At 48.2% G+C, this 22,060-nt stretch overlaps 1 protein-coding gene across 7 annotated transcripts in view; it reads right to left on the bottom strand.

Moving 5' to 3' along the window:
- Window positions 1-22,060, bottom strand: part of LOC149335624 (uncharacterized) — a 366,902-nt gene that overhangs the window by 175,488 nt on the left and 169,354 nt on the right. For 6 of the 7 annotated variants that reach the window (XM_089552213.1, XM_089552212.1, XM_089552215.1 and 3 more), the window contains one exon: window positions 13,874-13,921. The exons of the other annotated variant lie outside the window; for it this stretch is intronic. In XM_089552213.1, coding sequence (XP_089408339.1) covers window positions 13,874-13,909 — 36 coding nt within the window. In that variant the 5' untranslated portion in view covers window positions 13,910-13,921. The remainder of the gene's footprint in view (window positions 1-13,873; window positions 13,922-22,060) is intronic. 7 annotated transcript variants of the gene reach the window in all.

Consider the following 22,060-nt stretch of genomic DNA (forward strand, 5'->3'; position numbering starts at 1 on the left):
CGGGTAACGGCGGCCGCTTGGCACGGCGCGCCGCGCTCTTCCCACTAGAGGCGCTGCATATGCAGTATAAGATACCCGCTTTCGCAACCTACCAGGCTTAACCAAAGATCAGCCCCAGCCAATTTTTTATAGCATTCTCTTTACTTGTAAGCGTCATAGTATATTCAATTTCCACGTTCGGGTAGCAGAGAGCCATCAGCAAAAAAAAAATGTAGAGCTAAGCTTACCGGCTTAGCGCATTAATCAGCGAAAGCTGATTGGCATTCCCAGCCTTAGCCGCCCTCCGAGTTCTCACCGTGGCCCCACCCTCAGGTTGCGCTTCCTCCAGCCTTGTCATAGCAACCAGCGCGTTTCGCCCTCCATCGTTGGCGTGCGCCCCTCCAGCCGTTGCTATGGCAACCAGGAGGCCTTGGCTCTCCCTAGATCTCCGCTCCTCCACTACGGCACCTCGTTCTCTCTCTCTCTCTCTCTCTCTCTTTTTCACTCACACCTTCCTCCCTTCCCTTATGGCGCGGTTGACGCGTCCACCGACAAGTGAGACAGTTAGGTTAGGCTGCGGATCAAGTTACGCTAAGTTACAAATCAAAGGCGAGCCAACAGTCTCACCCTCTGTATAAAAATGAAGATTGGTTTTTGAGGAAAGGAAATTGCGCATCAACTGTCTCACACCCCGGTGGACATCTCAATCGCGCTGCGAGGAACGGGATGAAGGAGAGAGTGAAAGAAGAAAGGAAGAAAGAGGTGCCGTAGTAGAGGGCTCCGGAATAATTTCGACTATGTAAGGTTCTTTAGCGTGCACTGACATCGCACAGTACACGGGCGCCTCTTGCGTTTCGCCTCCACCGAAACGCGGCCGCCGCGGCCCGGAGCCTCTGTATGCCGCTATTTAAACATGAAATTGGAGGGGGGGGGGGGGGGGGTGGAGAGAAATAATTGTAGATACGCAGTTCGCGCGTGATCGTCAAGCACAGTGATTTCACGAGAGAACACATGCGCACAACAGCGTATTGATCGATGTGTTGTGTCACGTGGTGCTGTGACGTAGCACGCAATCTGGCGCAATAGGACATCGCTGCTCTACCCCCTACAGGATATAGCGTTGCAAGATCAAAACGGCGCGGATCAACCGCCGTCCAGAGAACACGGCTGCACGGGAAAGCGAAGACAGTTACGGCAGAAGGTTCCCTTGCGCGGTTTTGCGCCGTTTCAGTGCGGCGTGCTTGAAAATAAGCGAAAAGCCATGCAAGATAAAGGTTATACGAGTGTCAGGTGACCGCTCAGAGACCGTTCCAGTTTTTCTTTTGAACGCGTGAGAACAGCAGATCTGCGGAAGCCGCAGACTCAAGCTTGCAAGCTTATCACGTATAGTATAGCCACAGAAGTAGTTGACTATACAGATCTGCGCTAGCTATATGCTATAAGTTTTCAACTGTAGACCGAGATATATACAGTATGCAGAAATAATCAGCTTGTGCCGGTACGTACTGCATGCAGCAGCAATCAATACCAAGCTTCATTGCTTTCGCGTCACCTCAGAGCGAGACAAATAAGGCTTTCCAGGTGTGGCGGTCAGTTGCTCAAGCTCACGTATTTTGTTCGGCTTTCTTGGAAAATCACCTTCAAACGTGCGCTTTGTTTAGGGTAAGTTAAGCCTAAAGCAATCAATTCCATATGATTCTGAACATACCATCGGCAACCAAAATTAACAGACCCCCACCCCTCCCCATCCAAGTTCCGGCCCGTGCCACTCTGCGTAGGGGCGTCACCTGACAACGTACTTCTGGTGTCCAAAAAGGGCCCCCTGTGCCGGTCTCGACACCAGAAGTGTTGTGTCCGGTGGCGCCCCCAAGCAGAGTGGCACGGGCCGGAACTTGGAGGGGGAGGGGGGGGGGGGGGGGGTCTGTTAATTTTGTCCCCCCCCCCCCCCTTAATGGTACGTTTAAAGGTCAAGCGTTACTGCTTGATAGGCGTGCCCAGTTTACAAGTATACGCATTACTTACCTGTTGGAGATGTTCCCGCAGCAAAACGCAGAACACACGATACATCCACGTATACACGCGAAGAAAAAAAAAACGGCACAAAACTGCCGCACACTCCGGACAAGGATATCGCCTCCGCAGAGGTCCGTTTGTCAGAAACATAGATCGCATCTGCGCCGACCGCTGTAGCCGTAGCTTACCGAGGGGGGAAAAAAAAAGTGGAAAAAAAGCGTGACACATGCAAAGTGTCGCGGACGCACGAAGAAGCATTCACGCAGCCCTGAGCGCCCAAATGTCGCGGCCAGTTCACTCGCGAGCAGCGCACCAGAAAAAAACAAAAGTCGTGCGACCGTCGATTATGCGTTACGGCGGGTCTGAATATAGGTTAGCCAATGGGGACGTTATGCGTGCCTCTGTTACGGTAGCCATGCATGGCCATAGCTGCAGCAGCACTGATCGTCTCGGATTGTTTGCGACGCCCGACACGGTAAGGTCTTTGGGGTGACTACCCATAATCTTTTTAGGCATTAAATGCTCCTGTAGTCCCGATTCGCCGTCCGTCCGTCCGTCTGTCCGTCCGTCCGTCTGTCCGTCCGTCCGTCTGTCCGTCTGTCCGTCTGTCCGTCCGTCCGTCTGTCCGTCCGTCCGTCCGTCTGTCCGTCCGTCCGTCCGTCTGTCCGTCCGTCTGTCCGTCCGTCCGTCTGTCCGTCCGTCCGTCCGTCCGTCCGTCCATCCGTCCATCCGTCCGTCCGTCCGTCCGTCTGTCCGTCCGTCCGTCTGTCCGTCCGTCCGTCCGTCCGTCCGTCATGACCAAACCAATGCCGACGTGTGGCCGCATTCACTGGCTTTAGGGACAGTCCCAAAGACGTTGAAAGATAACGTCATTCATATACAGGGTGTTTCACCTAATATCTTACAAAAATTTTGAAAAACAGGCTTTCTGAGTAAGCTCTTCTTTCTGCATAGCAATGCCAGCGGTGAAGCACATCAGAATACAGGTAAGACGTGCTAACTAGCATTCTGGGTTCGATCCCGGCCGCGGCGGCTGAATTTCTTTGGAGGAGAAATTCTAGAGGCCCGTGTACTGTGCGATGTCAGTGCACGTTAAAGAACCCCAGGTGGTCGAAATTTCCGGAGCCCTCCACTACGGCGTCTCTCATAGCCTTAGTCGCTTTGGGACGTTAAACCCCATAAACCAAACCAAACTTTTCAGCTATCACTTTTAGACTCCTTAATTATTGACAGGCGTGTGGCCCAATGTGAGTAATACCCATGCCAGTTTTTATAATTTCGAAAACGCGGTTACCCTCGGCGCAGTGGCCCAGCAAATTATGGCTATTTCGACAAGTTACGTGCACTGCAGAGACTGCTTTGCCTGCAAACTTCTCGAAGCGCATGCATTTGGCGAGATGTAGCCGAAAATTGTTGGGCCACAGCGCCGAGGGTAACCGCGTTTATGAAATTATGAAATATTACTAACGGTGGGCTACGCGCCTCTCGACAATTAAGGAGCCTAATAGTAACAGTTAAAAAGTCATCTACTCAATACTAGTTAACCTGCCTGTTAGTTACCGAGCAGTAGCTGTATTCTGATGTGCTTCACCGCTGACAATGCTATGCCGATAAAATCGCTCTTCTAAATCAGAAACAGCAGCAAGAACAAAAAGCTCAGACTCTTCCTTCGACACACTGACACATTACTTAAGCCTTGACGTCACAAACTAACGCCTCATTCATTCTTCGACAGCAGGATAAGAAGAAATACGCACGGAGCTACGTCAGGCTGAAAATGCAAAGGTCGCTGGACAAACAAAAATATACGAGAGACTTTTGCGTGTCGACAATGATACAGATCCCGATGCCGAAGATAAAGAGCCATTTGATCTCTCTGAATCACCCCATTCATCTCTGAGCCAGTCGCTCCAAGCTGTCCGCTGAGCTCATGACGAGGCCTAACCGTGACCCTCCAAACATCACCCGAGCGATGGTCTGTCAAACGCTCAGCTAACATGCGCCCTTCCGCGCACTATGTATATACACGACTAAGACTGTGCGTCACGTTGCTGTCGGCAAACAAGCGCTGAGTAGTACAGCAGCAGTGCACCCCTTATCATCGGGCTCCATCGAGTACCGGCGAAAGATAAACATAGATAAGCACTGTCGCAGCCAAGTCGCGGCGGAAGTCATACCCTTTCAACGCACAGCGACAGATAAGCGTCGCTGTATCTCCCCTTGTTTACTCTACGCAGGGCCGACACCGCGGCTATCGATGCGCGAAAGGTTGAACCTCGCAGAAACTACGCTCGTGTAATGGAGAAAAGCACTCCTAAGCAGGGTGAGTCTAAACACCGGTGTTTTAAAGCGGCGCGCGACGATCAGATAACCTGAGATGACCCGAGGTAAGCATTTACGGCTCATTATTCTCTGTTTTTGTTCGGCCACCAAAACAAAAACTACAGGCTCCATAGCACACGCTCTCACATACCTGGCCAAGGGTCAGCGAGAAATCATGTTGGCAAAGAGCTTCCCGGTATAAGCACATACAGGGTGTTTCACCTAAGACTTTCTGCAATTTTTAAAAATAAGCTATTTGAATTAGATGCGCGCTTTTTCTGGCATAGCATTGTCAGTGGTGTAGTACATCATAATTCAACTAAGACGTGCTAACTAGCAGGCTTGTTAACCAATATTTAATAGTTAACTTTTAAACTATTACCGTTGGGCTCCTTAATTATTGACAGGCATGCAGCCCACCGTAAGTAATGTCCATATCCGTTTTTAGAATTTCGAGAACGCGATTATCCTAGGCCCTGTGGCCCTACAAATTTTGGCTATTTCGACGAGTTACGTTCACTGGAGAGGTTGCTTTGCCTGCAAGCTTCTCAAACCGCATATATTTTGGCGCGATGTAGGCGAAATTTGTTGGGCCACAGCGCCGAGGATAATCGCGTTCTCGCAATTCTAAAAACGTATATGGACATTACTTACGGTGGGCTGCATGCCTCTCAATAATTAAGGAGCCCAACGGTAATAGTTTAAAAGTTAACTATTAAATATTGGTTAACAAGCCTGCTAGTTAGCACGTATTAGTTGAATTATGATGTACTACACCACTGACAATGCTATGACAGAAAAAGCGCGCATCTCATTCAAATACCTTAATTTTAAAAATTGCAGAAAGTCTTAGGTGAAACACCCTGTATTTAGAGACACGGTTGAGGTTTTGTTCAAAGCCTGTTGGAAAGCCTGTCCGAAAGATACTCAGGCTATGAGGGATGCTGTAGTGAAGGGCTCCGGAAATTTCGACCACCTGGGGTTCTTTAACGTGCACTGACATCGCACAGCACACGGGCCTCTAGAATTTCGCCTACATCGAAATTCGGCCGCCGCGGCCGTGATCGAACCCGCATCTTTCGGGTCAGCAGCCGAGCGCCGTAACCATTAAGCCACCGCGGCGGGCTTGTCCAAAGCCTATACACCGCATTCAGTCTTATCACGCGATCTTATCATACGAGGTGTTTGTGCAAGCAGTCGAAGGCTACACTGACTCGCTTCCCGCATACTCTTGCGTGCTCGCGAAAACCTCGCGGAGTGATCGACGGAGCAAATAAACTCTTTTCTTATCGATTCCCGGACACAATATCACCTCCTCGAGATCTCAGATTCGAAGGTAAAAGTTCCGAGGCTTCATTCGTTTTCTGGTTTTTTATATATATATATATATATATATATATATATATATATATATATATATATATATATATATATATATATTTATGAACAGCCCGCTGTTGCAAAAAGAGGCAATGGGGTTTCAAAAGTGAAAGTCGGCAAAGGTCATGAGTTTCAGGTCGTTTGCCAAGCGGCTTCTTTCGTGTTTCTGGGCGAAGCATTAATGTCGCTTTCGCGGCCAGATATCTCCTTCCGCAGTTGACGCGAAGGCGGCACGGGCGAAGAGGGGGGGGGGGGGGGGGGGGGGGGGGGGGGGGGGGGGGTGCAGCTTAGGTTCTCCGATAACGCCGGCCGCATCTCAATGGACGTGAGGCGCCAACGACTCCGCGACGCGCTTTAGATTTCAACGCACCTTACACAACACCCCCCCTTTACAGAGCGGCTTAAGTTAATCGGAAACAGTTCGGACACGCCGTTTGTCATGACCAGGAGGCAGATTAATACCGCTCGCGTCATTAGGACCATCCAAAGCGGCTCGAGGAGGGCCCCCCTCAGAACAGGGACGAAATTGGAAAAGGCCGAGAAATAAGACGAGATTAATACCTCCGCTGCGAAAAGGACCACGCTCATGTTTAAACCATGAGAAAGTGAAATAGCGTTATCGCTCCGTCGCCACTTAGAGTCGATTTCCATAACTGAGGCCCTTCTCGACAATGAGCCATAGAGAAGGAAAAAAAAAAAAAAGCAGCGACGAGCGAGAAGCGAGCCAAAATATTTCTCGTCGCGTTCCGCTGGCCGGTCGGTCTAGATTTTCGAAGGAGACCCCGCGTTTCGTCCGCCTCTCACTTTTCTTGCATTTCTCCCTCTCGCTTGAAGATTCCTGGAGCAACCATTCGACCGCCGCTCGCGCCTTCTATTTGGAAATCCGAATCACTTAATTAGACCCCCCCCCCTACATTCCTTGAAGCTTGAGACAGCCGGCTGCGATTAAAAAAAAGAAGGTTTGGCAATTGAGGCCTTCTACAGCGTAACTTCTTCCCTGAAATGTCATCTCCCTTTTCCTATCTACATCTATTCCCCTCTCTTTCCGCGTCATTTTCCCCCTCAGCTCACTCTGGTCCCGATTTCGTTCCTATTTTCGTTTCTCTCCCCTTCCATTCTCTCATTTCTTCCTTCCTTCCATCTCTACATCCCTTTATTTCTCTTTGCTGCTATCTATATCTATCTTCCTTATTGTTTATTCACTTTTTTTAAATGTTATTCCCCTATCTTTAAATCGCTCTTTATCTCTCATCCCTTTCTCCCATTTTATCTATCTCGGCCTATTTCACTTTTATCCCTTAATTTCTCGCCTTCTCCATCTTTCTAACTTTCCCCTCTACTTCTCCCCATTCCTTCCTATAAATCTGCCCTTTTCTTCAGCCGGCTATTTCCTATGTCTGTCCCTTCTCTTCTTTCTCTCTCTTCCTTCTCTTCTTTCTCTCTCTTCCTTCTCTTCTTTCTCTCTCTCTCTTCTTTCTCTCTTTCTTCTCTTCTTTCTCTCTCTCTCTTTCTCTCTCTTTCTCTTCCTCTCTCTCTGTTCCCATCGAAATCAGTAATCTTGAGGAACCGACGAACGCCATCGGGCGGAACAATACAGCCGCTCGACCGCCTGGAAGAAAACCGAACTGCTCACGGCGGCGACCTGAGGGACTGGCGGAGGAGGAGGAGGATGAGGAGACGGAGGAGGGGGAAGAGCCGGGACGAACAGCGTCCGCACAGAGGCGGCGGGGACTCGGGAATTTCGCGACTCCGCGCTCCGCTTCACCCCTGGAAAGCGGCGGTGATCGATCACGCGAGGCGCCGCCGCGAAGCGCCCAGAGGTGCTGGGCGCGCGCTCTACAGCCGGAGAGGGGGAAAAGAGAACGAGAGGCTTCGAGAGAGAGACCGCCGCCACTTCTACTGCTGCTGCTGGCAGAGGCTTTTTTTTTTCTTTTTGAAGAGGAGGTGTGCTGCGGCACAGTTGGCGCGCACTGGCTTTTGGTCGGCTTTAGTGGTGAAGAGGCAGAAGAGCGCTGCACGTACTACAAGAGTTTTCACTTTGCACTGCCTGTCGTATCGCGTACGATACAGGCAGTAAAAATGCGAATAATATTGGTTTAAACTTGAACAAGTTCGTTAGTTGCTCACAGTATTGCACGAATAGCATTCCTAAGCAGATTTAACATACTAGCATCAAAGTGCCAGCTGCAAAGACACTCGGTGAAAAAGCTAGCCAACCCTAAAGGCAAGACAACCTAAAATTTCGATGGTTATACTGCTGCATTGCTATAGGTAATGTAATGTAGTCAAGAGTTTGACGAAACGTCGTCTGGTCAGGTAGAGGCATAATAAAAACATCGGGTCACTGACCAAGTCAAAATTTTAATGTGAACAAGATTGTGAACAAGGAAGCCGTAGGGCTTCCGAAACGTCAATACGTTTCATTAAAATTTTGACTTGGTCAGTGACCCTATGTTTTTATTAGGTAATGTAATCATTTTCAGTTTTACTGCTGATTTATTTTTATGTACCTTAACAATGAGTGCGCAGTTCCAACCGCGTTCTTAAACGTGCAGAAACGATCGTAATTTGGTAACATTAATCGTCCAGTAGTTACGCTACAGCGCGAGCTGTTATTGGCTGATTCCTAAAAATGTGGCGTCGGCGGCGCCGTCCACAAAGGGCACCGCCGGGTATACCCACCGATTGAAAAAAATGCGCCTCCCACTTACGATCCTAGTACCTCCCGCATATCAGGCGGACGCCCTAACCGCTAGGCCATCGCTGCCTGGTGGTGACAGCGTTACATGTTCTTAGCTCTTTCCTCAGTTCTGCGCCGTTGGCGTCCTCGTCCGCAACCCTGCAGTTGGGAACTCAGGGGTAAAACTGTACCTTCGGGCACCCACCGGCAAACATACAGTCAGTACAGCGCGGTTTGAAAGTTTCGTTTTCCTTTCGACCAAAAAGTACCAATGATATTTTCCTAATTAAATACTCGCAACACCCAGTCCAATAAAAGTCGCGGTGCAGGATAGAACAACCAAGCTGGCAGCTAAACTCATGCACTTCGGTCAGCTTTCTTACAAAACTTAACAGCATTAGAGAAATTCAATGTAAGCCGGCCAGCTTGGACCAAATTTCTTTCGCGGACAACCGCTTAACCCCCAAAGTGATCCCCTGCAAATCAAGCCAGACTGTATACTTTTTGGACATCATCCGGACTATACGGCGCGTCCTTGAAGCCAGCACGCAGAGACTGGCGATCACGGTTTCTTGGGTAAACATTTACTCTTTGCCCCTTCGGACGACCTTGACGTGCGGCACTTCGGGGCATGTGGCTACGGTGTAATTTAAATGTAAAAATAAAACGGCTAGGCCGAGACTTTTCCTGGAGTAAAAAAAAAACGATGTGACACCGTTTGGCCGCCACGGCGGTAGGGAAAACCACTACCACAGTGCGAGAGTCAAGCAACAAGCGAGGCAAGCACCTGGAAGCGTAGTGGCGGATGTCGAGATAGATCAGAAAATCGTTACGAAGGACTCGCGGCGTTTAATTCAACAAACGAGCGGAATGCATACACTGCGGTACGCCTAGACATATGAACGTAAGACTCTGTCAGGTCTATTGCGTCAGCTAATCAGTCAATTCATCTTTGTCCATTCGTCAATTCACTCCGGCATCGCCTGATTCAACTGGACAGAGAACCACGAAAACAGATACAAGAAGTAACGCAAAGTTTGTTTGATTTTCTCCTGGCACCGCTGATTTCCAGTGTTCTGCTACCTGCGAGTTGCGTTCTCTGATTTGAGCAAAAAAATAAAAAATATGAGCTCGCCACCACAGTTCTGCACTGTTAAAGAGCCACCACACGAACAATAAACAACAAAGACGAAGTAATTACTGCGTAGATCATCTCAGGATGAACTTCCTTCTTTTCTCTTCACGTTTTTCACTAGCTTAAAGGGCAGCTGCAGCACTTTTTTGAGAATTTCGTGATATTCAAGGATTAAAATCTATGTAGGCTGTAGGTAAAGCATGCCAAGTGTTTTTGCACTAGCATTTAAAATATTGACGTAACCGATGATTGAAATTTCCACTTCGCCTCAGTACACCGGAGGAGTGCAAGAAAACTCAGCGTGACGTCACGGAAGGTATGGTTGGTTTGGTTTGGTTTATGGGGTTTAACGTCCCAAAGCGACTGAGGCTATGAGAGACGCCGTAGTGGAGGGCTCCGGAAATTTCGACCACCTGGGGTTCACGGAAGGTATGATTTCAAATTACCGCTGTCGTCAGCCACACCTTGCCCTGACGCGTTAGACGCTGCCAAACAACTCTCGGCGGGGTTCGCCTTCGGTGGCGTTGGTTTTTTTCCTTCAAAGCAGGCGTTTGTGCGTTGGAAATGTACCGATACCTTCGATGACGTCATCATGCACCCCTCACTTGGCGTTGTGCACTGCGGAGAAGCTTGAAGGGCGTCCGGATTTTAATCGGCGATTCCATCATTATTTAAAGTGCTAGCCCAAAAAGACTTCGCATGCTTTACCTGTAAGTTTCACACATTCGACCCTCTTAAGCTCGTTGATTTCTAAAACATATTCAGTTTCCCTTTAACGCCTACTTTTGTTTAGTTTTGAGACAAGAAGAAATTGGCGTTGGACGAGACTGACTACGACATGCCGGGCAATATGTCAGCCGCCGCCGCAAAGCGACAAGTCATATCGGCGCGGGCGTGCTTTTTCCTCCTCAACCGCGACATGCGCAGGCGGCGTGCCGATCGACCGAAAAATCTCCACTCGAACGGAAGGGACCGCCTTTAGCGGCGCCGCCGTTTTACGTAACACGTACGAATCTCGACGCGCACCTCTCGTCTTCGCGACTCGTCGGGAGACGATTGCGCAATGCGCGAAAGGCACCCATCCTTCTTTCGCTGATTATTTTCTCCTTCGCTCCTTCTCTTCTGTCCACGCCTCCGGCTTTGTCTGATTTCTTTCTTCCTTTCTTCCTTTTTCTTTATTTCTCTTTCTTTTTCTCTTTCTTTCTTTATTTCTTCCTTCCTTCCTTCCTTCCTTCCTTCCTTCCTTTCTTTCTTTCTTTCTTACTTCCTTTCTTTCTTTCCTTCCTTCCCTCCTTCCTTTCTCTCTTGCCTTCTCTATTTCCTTCTTTTTTTTCTTTCTTTCTTTCTTTCTTTCTTTCTTTCTTTCTTTCTTTCTTTCCAGTCCTTCGCATTTCCAAAGCAGTGTTTCGCTGTTCAGAGACAACGTATATGTCTGCGTACCACGTCCGCCATCAAGCATCCATTTTTTCATCCATTCATGTTTGTTTACGTTCCGCAACGTCTCTAATTCCGTGCACCGCAGTGGAGGCTACCGCACTGTGGCTCGTACAAGGAAGGACCGAGCACGCGGACGGATCCGCTATGCGCTAGTCGTACCCCGCCTTCGTCTATGATCTACACCCCTCCTTTGTAGAGTTTTCAAGAAACTCAGTAGCTATGCAGCCTAAGTGAGATTGCAAACCAGAGAATACCCGCTGCGATCCCTATAGCCACCTTTTATACTGATCACATTTTAAGGAATTCCGTAGCAATAGGGGCCGCCCTGGGCAGACTTCCAAGTCGGTTTCTTCATTTAAGTCAATTTCGCTCTCCCGAACCGCCAGATAACTCCAACGTTCATCGCGCATAACAAAGAGATTGTTAGTAATCTTTAGTTAAATCTGCATTCCATCGCGTATGGATTTAGCTAAGTATGCGTCTTCAAAAGACGTTCTTGGTGATGGTGACTGGCTAACAAGAAATGAAAGGTGAAAAGAAATGAAAGGGGAATTGAATTTCTTCTCTCAGGCTGTTTAGGTTTCATGAACCGAACGATGGCTTAGGTCTCGTGAGGCACGAAAAAGCCTGCAATATAAACTCGGACACGTAATTTTAATCCTCTACGACACTTAAACCACCCTGATTCAAGAGCTGGAATGACAACAAACGACGTATCAGCAGTTACATTGCCGTCTTTTTCGCGCCTCACGAGACCCAAGTATAAACTACACGTCACAGCCATCGTCCGGTTGATGAAGCCTGAACTGAAACAGCATCGAGAAGAAATTCAGTTATAAACTATTCAGCGGTCGCAGACAAATGCCATGCGACGACCCACGTATTCTAATGTCTAGCGAATCATTTATGAGAAGAAAACACGCAAGCAAAAATTTGGCGTCTATTTTTTTTTTTCGAACTTAATAAACAACCTGCTAAGCACATATCTGCCGCAAAGCAACATATTGTTGGATACTTCCCACTTGTGCTATGCAGCTGTGACCGTTAATTTATCGGAACGAGTAGGCCTCTGCAAGACCAGAGGCCACTGAGCTTCTGACGACCGTAATGATCTTCCTGGTAACGCTACAGATTCAGCCAGCCCCAACTCATGCATGATGCCGTACGTAAAACTGCAACAGATTTCAATCCTGCGCATCTGTAGGTGTGGGAGGCGTTCTACGAGGCATTAACTCCTCCCGAGGCATCTCGATGGCGTTGGATACCGAACACATCCATGCGAGGCACTACAGCTGATGACGATGATGATGATGGTGCGGCGGAACTTGCAGCACCATCTGGCAACAGTGTTCTGCAAAGGCCTTGACAACGAGCGAAGCGCAACGCAACGCCTCACTCTATAGGTATCTAACCTTACAGGTTTCGAAACTCCCGGCAGAAGCGGTCCGAGACCGTTTTCGATATTCAGCACTAGGGTGCCTCGATGCCAGCGCCGCGTACGGCGCAGCGCTGGCATCGAGGCACCCTATTCAGCACACGTACTTAGCGCCACCTGCGAGCGGTCCGTCACAGTATAAACCGACGCTGACCGCTACGGCTTCACTAAGTGGTGGTGAGCGGCAGATTTCCAGCACTTCTTCCTGCCAACAGGTGACGCCTCACGACACAGACCCCCGATATTTAGGCCAAATATACTGCAATATTTTTTTCTTCTAAATAATAAGCAACTGCGGCAACTTTAGGAACGATTTCGTTAAGATTTTTTTTCTTGATTCTTCCCGCAAGGCAGCCGAGCGCTATTCGAGCGATCGACATACAGCAAGCACTTCGTACTTACAGCAATTCGCTCCAACGAAGTCTGCACATTTACAGCTATCTCGGAATTCAACCTTTTCTGCGGTTTTAGCAGCTGAGACGCGGGCGCGCGTGAAAGGCCACTAGCAATTTTTTTTTAATCCTTTTATGTGCCTCAATTGAGCTCTTTTGACCTGGAAACACCGCAAGCAGACATCTTATTCGAGAGCGCCCTGCAAAGGGCAAGAACAGAAACATTCCTCCGCTGATCTTCAGCTATCTGCTTATTTGAAGTAATTTTAAACCTTCCTTGCGAGTAAATACGCTTAGTAGAAGTAGTAATAGTGGTGACTGCCTGATAGAAAAGAATAAAAGTTAGATGAGTGACTTCGGGTACCGCAAATGAACGATGGGCACCTCAAATATCTGGAGGCCCCATATAAAAGGAGGAGGGGGATAAGGTAGCACTTTTCGATATACGTCATGCGAAGGATATACCGTACAAATAACGAACAAACAAGGCAGCCAGGTGAGACGGCAGCACTCGGGTGATATATCCCACAACGGTCATTACCAGCCGTGGTGGCAATGGCTCCGACGCATGTACGCTGTACCCAAGGTCGCAGGTTCGAATCCCGGCCACATTTCGATGGAGGTGAAATGCAAGAACGCGCGTCAGCGCCCGTTAATGAACGCCAGGTGGTCGAAATTGCCACGGATCCCCGCCACTGTGCCGTCCCTAAAAGCCCACGTGCAGCTTCAACACGTTAAGCCGTACATAACGTAACCGAAGGTAACATGATATAAAATAACATTACACAACATAACAAACACAAGAGAAGACAACATAGCAAAACATAACTTAAGGCAACATAACATAAGACAACATAACATACGAGAACGTAACATAAGACAACATAACATAACACAACATAACGTGACGTAGCGAAACATAGCATGGCTTTGCATGATATAACATGGTTGAGAAGCGGCGAGCTACAGTGAAACAATGTTGCTGTGGTACGCACTCATAGTTGTTGCGCAATTAAAACATAATTAAAGCTACAGAAACGGGCAGCATGAGTATTGCTACCATCGAAGTGCAAAACTCTGAGGAAAATTTCCCCACTCACCACGGCTTCAGCAAGCCCAGTCCGTCGCGGAGGCATATCAGGGTAAACCTGCGAAAATAAACAAAAAACAAACGAATTGAACGAAACAAGCCACAGTGTGAAGCGATCACATGTATGGGAAAGCGTAACAAGTCGGGAAGCCGCGGCAGTGGTTTCGAATGGAACGTGTTACACGGTATCGAGATGCATTCACAACCGGAAGAAGTTGAGTGCGACTTAATAGTGCCGGTTCTTTTACGACGCACTGAAGTTTTCTCGGTGCAAACGAGCAAAGTACATTCAAGGCGAGGCCATTCTCGGTCCGACAAGTGCCGTTTCAGAGGAAACGCGAAAGGTCGGCGAAAGCCACAGGCAAACGGTAGCCAATCGGACGAACAGCGACGACATTCCTGAACACCCTTAACGCATGCGCCGCACGCATGAACTGAAAGGAACGCGAGGTCGCGTACATTTTCCACTGGTTAAAAATGGCAACGCTCAATGAAAACGTTAACACGTAGTTGCGACCTACAATGAGACGTTTCCTCGTAGTTATGCTCAGACGATAGACTACACCAACCTGTGACGTCATAGTTTCTTACTATTACCTGGAGGGAAAGCTGGAAACCCGTCTATGGGAGTTTGCATGGAGGCCCCTCGAGACAACTTAAGCCACCATGGGCGCTGAAAGCATCATGGGGCGGTGAGCTACCGACTGCAGAACTACAACTTTTGGCCAAAAAATAATAGAAAAATAAAGCCGTTCCATAACTACGAATGTCCTAACATTCAATATCCTGTCTGTAAATTGCAACAAACGAACAGAAAAGCACGTAAATGCAAAGTTTGATCAAAATAGGAGAAGGCTAGCTTTCCGATTGGCCAAGTAGTGAACACTACAAAAGCTATTATTTCGTGCTTAACAGGCGCACTTTTAAAAGAAAATTTGTTCTAAAGAAATGTTGTTACGTAAACATTTTAAGAGGTTATTTAAAGCAAGAAACTCTATGCTCATAGTTATGTTCAGACAATAGACTACACCGACCTGTGACGTAAGCAAGACGCGATGACGATGCCGTCGCCGGTCCGGGTAACATCTGGAGATATGAACCATAGGAATTCATTCAAGCGAAAGTTTTCGAAGCAGTGTTCCTGGTTTCAAAGTGCGCCGAGGAGGTCGAGTATTTTCAAGAAGAGAATGGAAAAGCATGTAACCTCATAAAGAAGTTGGCACATCCTTAAAACGGCGGGCTGAATGTGTGTTGCGATGCCGGACACACCTCCCACAAGCGTCCCAATCAACTGGGTGATGCTTCGAATCATACAAGCTTCTCGCGAAACCTGACACGCGGCCGCGTATACGCTACATTTCCTCACGAATAAAGCAGTTCAAGCTAGACAGCCTAGATACCTATATATGGAAGGTAGTTCTCAAACCACATGATAAGCAAACCGCGCACTTCAGTAGCAGACGAGGACGTAGACGAGGACGCAGACGACAGAATCCCCTACGTTTGAAAACACTGTGTTGGTCTATTCGGGTGCAACGATCGAAACAGCCTCAACGATTTTCCACCTGAAAAACTTATTCGTTCAAACGCCAGCTGATGTATCTTGCTGATATGTTGCCACTGTCGTCACGGCTGTCTGGTGTACGGAAATGCGACCTTGTCTATATAGCGCCGAAGCGGTGTGGTGCGGAATCAATACAGCGAAATCTATTCGCATCTGCTCCCTTGTGGGCCTGGCATTAAATCCGCTCTAGCTTTACCAGTCTGCTGACGTCTGTATAGCCGGCACAGAATAAATTTACTACCAGTGTCAAGCAACAAGCAGGTCGTGGGTATTAAGACTATGTACGTTCACATGATGATGACGCGGTCGTAGCCATAGCAACCGAAACTAATTCAGAATGACTAATGGGAAAATATTAACTTTTGTTCCTTGATCCTGATGTACAATTGGAATATTTATGCACTGATCCGTTAGTTATTACTCTTTCTAAGTTTTCTTTACGCCACGACGGCACACGTCTAGATTTACAGAAAAGTGTCCACCCCCTAAATTTCTTCAAACAATTGTTAGCAGAGGTTTAAAAAGCGACTGTGGCTACGAAGTCTGTCCCAAAAAGTTGTGGAATGGTTTAGCCCCCCCAAAATGGCGGGGTTTTAACGTAGTTATACCGAGCAGGACGGGCGAAAGCATTCAGGGCAACACGGCCTCAAAGGCAACCGCATGCAAGATCTTATCTTCAGCCGCTATCGGCAGCCAAGAACAGGGGGTGGGGGCGAGGGCGCATGCAAGATCTTATCTTCAGCCGCTATCGACAGCCGATAAAGGAGGGTGGGGGGCTCCACCTCTGGTAATCCGTCAAAGGCCAAAGATTGACGCTTCGCACATATTTCAGGTTATTTAGCACTGCTAGTAAAGTAGTGCTTTCGTAGCAACGCAACTGAGTTCTGAATATTAAGGAAATGACGTCAGGGCACGCTGGCGAATGGGCCCTCGCCGATGGAGGCCCAGCGTGGCAGTTCCGCTCGTTGCGTCACTTGCAACTGCAGTTTGAACGTAGCCCAACGCCCGCAGCCCATCAGCGCAGTCACTCGAGAGCTCGACGCAGTACGCAGGTCTATTTGCGCACGACAAGGCGAACACGAAAAACCCGCGATAAGTGAGCTTTACCGGGACGTTATGGGAAGGTCGTCGTAGGAGAGCGAGGTGAAGGGATAGAGAACGAAAAAAAAAGAAAGAAAGGAAATTGCGAAACAAAAACGTCTACTAACCGTGTTTTTTTTGTTTTTTTTCAAATCCACGTGCCCTCCAGAAATACCCCGCAGGCGCGGACGACGGCCTATTAATTACGCGCGCGGTCTTTCAAAAACGAGTTTCCGTTTAGAGGCCCCTGTCGCCGTTCATATTTAATCTCATTAAGAGAACCCCGACGTTGGCGCCAGCGCTGAAAACGCACGAGACGCTTTAAAAACGCAGAGAGAACGAGACTTCCAGGGCTGTACTCGTCGCGGAATATCAGCGCGCGCGAAGCTTTTCTTTTTTTTTTTTCTATACGCCCTCCAAACGGAACGGCAGAAATTCGCTCTAACTACTGGAAACCTAACGCGTGCTACACAACAAGAACGAAAGGCGCGTAGCAAACGATAGAATAAACGAAAGAAAATCGCGTTGAAGAAAAAAAAAAAAAAGAACCGAATGTTTCGCGAGCAGCATGTGAGGAGCACTTCAGTGCTCCGAGCGAGCTAAGTGCTTGACCCCCCCTCCCCCCATTTCTTTATTCCGCTTTGCCGTCGTCCGCCCCACCCATCTATGCGGCACTTTTGAAAGCGGAGACCAGCTTTCATCTCGGCAAAGTGCGCGACGTAATGCCGTAGAGCTCGCGGCTCTCAGTTCCGGTCCATCGGCTGCATTTTTCCACTGTAGTTCTGCATCCTAAACTTTTGCGTACGCCTTCTCCCTTTTTCTCCATCTATCTCTCACAGCTTTCTTTCTTCGTTACCTTCATTTGCCTTTGTTTTTGTTTTGTTTTTTTTCAAATTCTTACCAAGTCGACCGACGCCAGTGCTAAGTGCAAGCCTTGCCACCGAGGCGACGGGTCTTGGGAAGCCCGCTGGCAAGTCTGCAGGCAGCCTCCGTACTTATCTTTTAGCACTTCACCGCCTTTAAGCCGTGAGGCCATAAGCGGCAGCAGGCTTAGAGATGGACGTTTAAGTCGAACATCCACAGATCGTTAACATCACGCCGACACTGGCACGGAGAATGAGCTAGGGCATCCTAAATTATGCTTCGGTGCATATACGAGGTCTGTTAGAAAAGTATCCGACCTTGTGCCAAAGAAAAAAAACTGGCATAACTGGAGCGTTAGAAACCTAATCACCTTCAAAGTAGTCTCCTTGGGACTCCACATACTTCTCCCAGTGGTGCTGCCATTGTTGGAAATATTCCGAAAAGGCCGCTTTCGGAATGGAGTTTAGCTCAGCTGTCGTTGCAGCCATAATGTCCTCTCTTGTCTGAAATCGCGCTCCTTTCAACGGCCTCTTGATTTTGAGAAACAACCAGAAGTCGCAGGAGGCCATATCAGGAGAGTAAGAAGTCTGTTGGACTACAGCAGTCTGGTTTTTCGCGAAAAAAGTGTGAATTTAGTGCGAGGAATGTGCAGGAGCATTGTCATGATGGGTGCCAATTTCCTGTTGACCTCAACTACGGCCTCTTGCACCGCACAACACCACGCAGGCGACGGAGGACATCCCTGTAGTATTCTTTTGGTCAATTTTTACTTTGTGGGGTGTGTACGCGTGGTGTGCCACACAGGGGGAGTCAAAGAAAGCAGTCAGCATCACTCTGACATTGCTGCACACTTCGCGGGCCTTTTTATTCTTCATGACGTGGAATGCTGCCATTGTGACGACTGGGATTTTGTTTCCGGGTCGTACCTGTACACCCAAGACTCGTCACCAGCGATTATGGTGTTGATGAAATCGGGGTCACTGTTTGTGGAATCCAGCATATCCTGTGAGACTTCAACACGAAGCTGCTTTTACTCCACCGTGAGCAGCTTCGGCGCGAATTTCGCCGCATCTTTCTCCATGGCCAAATTTTCGGTGATAATGGAATATTCAGAAAAATTCGTGATGTCCACCTCTTCCATGATTTCTCGGATAGCCACGCGATGGTCCCGCGTCACCACAGCGTTCACTTCGGCAATGACCTGGTCATTTCGGCATGTTGAAGGCCGATCGGAGCGTGGCTCTCTCTGCACCGATGTGCGGCTGTCTTTAAACCAATTGCACCACTGCTTAATCTGTGTGCTGCTCATAGCATTCTCACCGAAAGTCGTCTGAATATTCCGAATGGTTTCCACTTGGCTGTCACCTAGTTCCTGGCAAAATTTGATGCAGTAGCGCTACTCCTGTCACACCGCCATTTTCCTTGCAATAAAAAACTGACGAGAGCACTGCGCACTGCCTCACTCAAACGCTGCGTACCAGTGACTGATGCTATTGGCAGGCGAGAAAAAATTTGTGCATGCGCACGAAGGTTCAATGTAGGCTGGTGCAAGCGTGCTTGTTTCAAATCCATCAGGTGTTCATAAAAAAAAAATAAAGTCGGATACTTTTCTAACAGACCTCGTATGTTCGATATACCCGTGCTTATCCTATCGGTAAGTGCAGTTCAACCTCGCTATAACGAAATAGAAGGGGCCCGGCGACTACTTCATAATAGCCGCAGCTTCGTTATAGCCCGTGCTGACCGAGCTTCCATGGGGAATCGTCATTCCTTCCTTATATCCATTATTTCGTTACAAACCGTACCGTTTAACGAGGTTCGACTCTATTCGCCCATGCTTTCGGGCCACCTATATGTCCGTGTCTATATGAGAAGGTGAAGGGTAAAAAAAACTTTTGCAGCCCATGGGAACGCAAGAACAAAAACTGAACCGGACTGCCCTCACTGTCCCTTTAACGTATAAGTGCTACAGACCTCTCGGTATAGGCAAGCCTTCTTTGCGAAAGTGAAGGAATGACGAGCAGACTGTAGCGAATCTTCTCGTGAGAAAATTAAATATATAAAACGAAATGACAAATTCGGTGCTGTTTCTCGCATTCTTGTTTTGTTACCTGGCTTACGTTAGTTTTCTGTACCACCACGTAGCGACTCGAATTTCCGGATTTTGGACTTAGTAACGAGAGGTGTATAGTTTCGGATTTAAAAGGAGTGAGCTGATTAATGCTTGACACAGCCAGTGCAAGACAGCGAATGCATACACTGTTGTCGACGTAGGTCTTGCTTAGATTCAATTTGTTCAGCAAAGCTTATTAAACATCGAGAGACAGAGACATATATTTCGCATTAATACACTACGCAGAGGGGTACACCGCTGAAAAAAAAATTACGCTCCGCCTTAAGGGTACGACGCGATAGAGGTACTGGGTCCCATCAACAGCCTCGGGTCATCTTTCGCAGACACGGACACTGTTCTTTCTTTCACCGTGACGTAATTCTTAACCCAACCTCAAGGGTACTTACTATACGATACCAGTAGAGATCCCTACCGCGCAAGTATGCCTTGTCTTTCAGAGAGGCCACGGGGAGCCTTCAGCAACCTCTCGCGACCAATCATAAACTTAACTGCCACCTGCCGTGGTGATCAGGGGCTGTGGTGACGTCACACAGTCACATGACCAAATGGCGGGTGGTCCAGCTGTTTTCTCGCGCACAACCCCACCAACGACGACGACACCAACGACACTGTATTCTCTGCAGAACAGGAATCTCAACGGATGACCCGCTTTATGGGCACTTTTGCTCGTGAACCAAAGTGTCCACATTATTGAAGCGCGACTGTACTCGTATTCGTGCCACTACATGAGCGTTCTGAGTGCCGCGCCGTTTCATATCCTCTTATATAGTTCGGCTGCCAGATCGACGATCATGTATATCCTATTTTCGTTCTTTGTTTTCTCCGGCGATGTAAAATCAAGGAAGACGACATTTCACTCATCGCATCACCGACAATGCTTAACAGAGACAGGCTTCTCCCTGAATCTTCGCCCTCCATCTTAGGGAAAAAGTGACAACGATGGCTTCACCGCCCTCTCCCTTCTTCCGTGGCGCGCCCGCTTCAAGACCAACTCCGATCGGATATCTCATACGTAGTGCGAATATTTGTAACCACATTCTTATCGGCTTGCTGGTAAGGCAGAGGATGTCCATTAGCGCATACTGCGTCAACTATGACGCCGTTTCAGTCGGCGCATAGTTACAAATGTTGTTGTCACTTGAAAAGAAAGTATACGCCTACTCGAAGAGAATCAGGAGGCTGGCGGTCAGACACTGCCAACATGAAACGAGCAGCACTGTCTCTAGCGCTCTTTTGTAGCGTGATCAACATTGGCCACAGTCTCGCCGTTCCGCGTGCGACCAGATACACTAACACTAACGAGCAGCCCTCTCCCCGTCGTTATCGCGCCGTATTAAGGAGAAAGCCTTTAATGCCTCATACTGTCGTTAGCAGACGCTGTTGGCAGACGCGTCGACAGACGCTGTCGGCAGCCGTGTCGACAGACGCGTCGGCAGATTTGTCCGCCTTTCGGCGTCACTGCTTAAAAAGAAGCTGCGCCGAGGGTGGGAATCGAACCAGGGCCTTTGGCATTTGAAGCGGAGACGCTACCACTCAGCCACGAAGGCTCGAGGTTCGAGCATGAATAAAGGCGCATCTAGTGAATGCATGGGTTTCATAAATAAAATAAAAGGAATAAAGTGAAAGAAAGGGAAAAAAAATAAGAAGAAAATAAACAAAATAAAAACAAAATAATAGAAGAAATGAAAATAAAAACAATAAAAATAAGAAAAAGAAAAAACAAAATACGAAAAATAAGAAATAAATAAAAACAAACAGTGCGCCAGGAAACGCTTTCGCCTTGCAGCACTTTAGAGAGCCAAAGTGCCTCCTGAATTTTTGCTTCAAGGGATGATGAAACCCGGCAGCTCTCCTTCACTTGCCCCGAATGTTCGCTGCAAATCAAGTTTCGCTCTTGGACTATAAGCGCTGCGCTGTAAGACGAAACACACAAGTAGCGCAAGATTTTTCTATCACCGCCTAATAGTCAAGTTCCGGCAACAAAACAAAGTCACCCAAGTCAAAGTCCAAAACACCCAGCAACAAAGACAGCACCACAAAGAGCAGCAAAGCCTAAGATAAAGACTGGGCCACCTGAAGCGTGAAATTCGTGCAAGCCAGCACGGGCCTCCGCTTGCGCAAACAACGAATGCTCGTAATTTTCGGCCCGTTCACGTGTTGTGTTGGAGATTAACAACGACCATGCCACGTTGTTCCTCGTTCGTGTTCCTTAAGACGCCCTTCAATGCAAAGTGGAGGGGAAAAAAAACACGAAAGAAAAATAACTTGCGGGTCGTAAAGCTTTCCAAAGAGCCACAACGCAACGAAGTAACTGCGCGCCATAAAGGCAGCATCCGGCCACTCACGCCATCCGTCCAAACACTTCTGTGCAGCCAAGCCGAAAAACTGGAACCATGCGACGCCATGCCTGCCCTTTTGCGCAGTCCGATCCTCCATAAAAATGGTTTATATAATTTCTATCAACATCTTATAGACTATACTGCCTTCTGATTTCCTTTTGTCCATTCACAGCCTATAGATTGTTCGTAGAGAAGCCTAACAAAAGTGTATGGACA

Source organism: Amblyomma mixtum, chromosome 7 (genome assembly GCF_055824585.1).
Source record: "Amblyomma mixtum isolate Tamu chromosome 7, ASM5582458v1, whole genome shotgun sequence".
NCBI lineage: Eukaryota > Metazoa > Arthropoda > Arachnida > Ixodida > Ixodidae > Amblyomma > Amblyomma mixtum.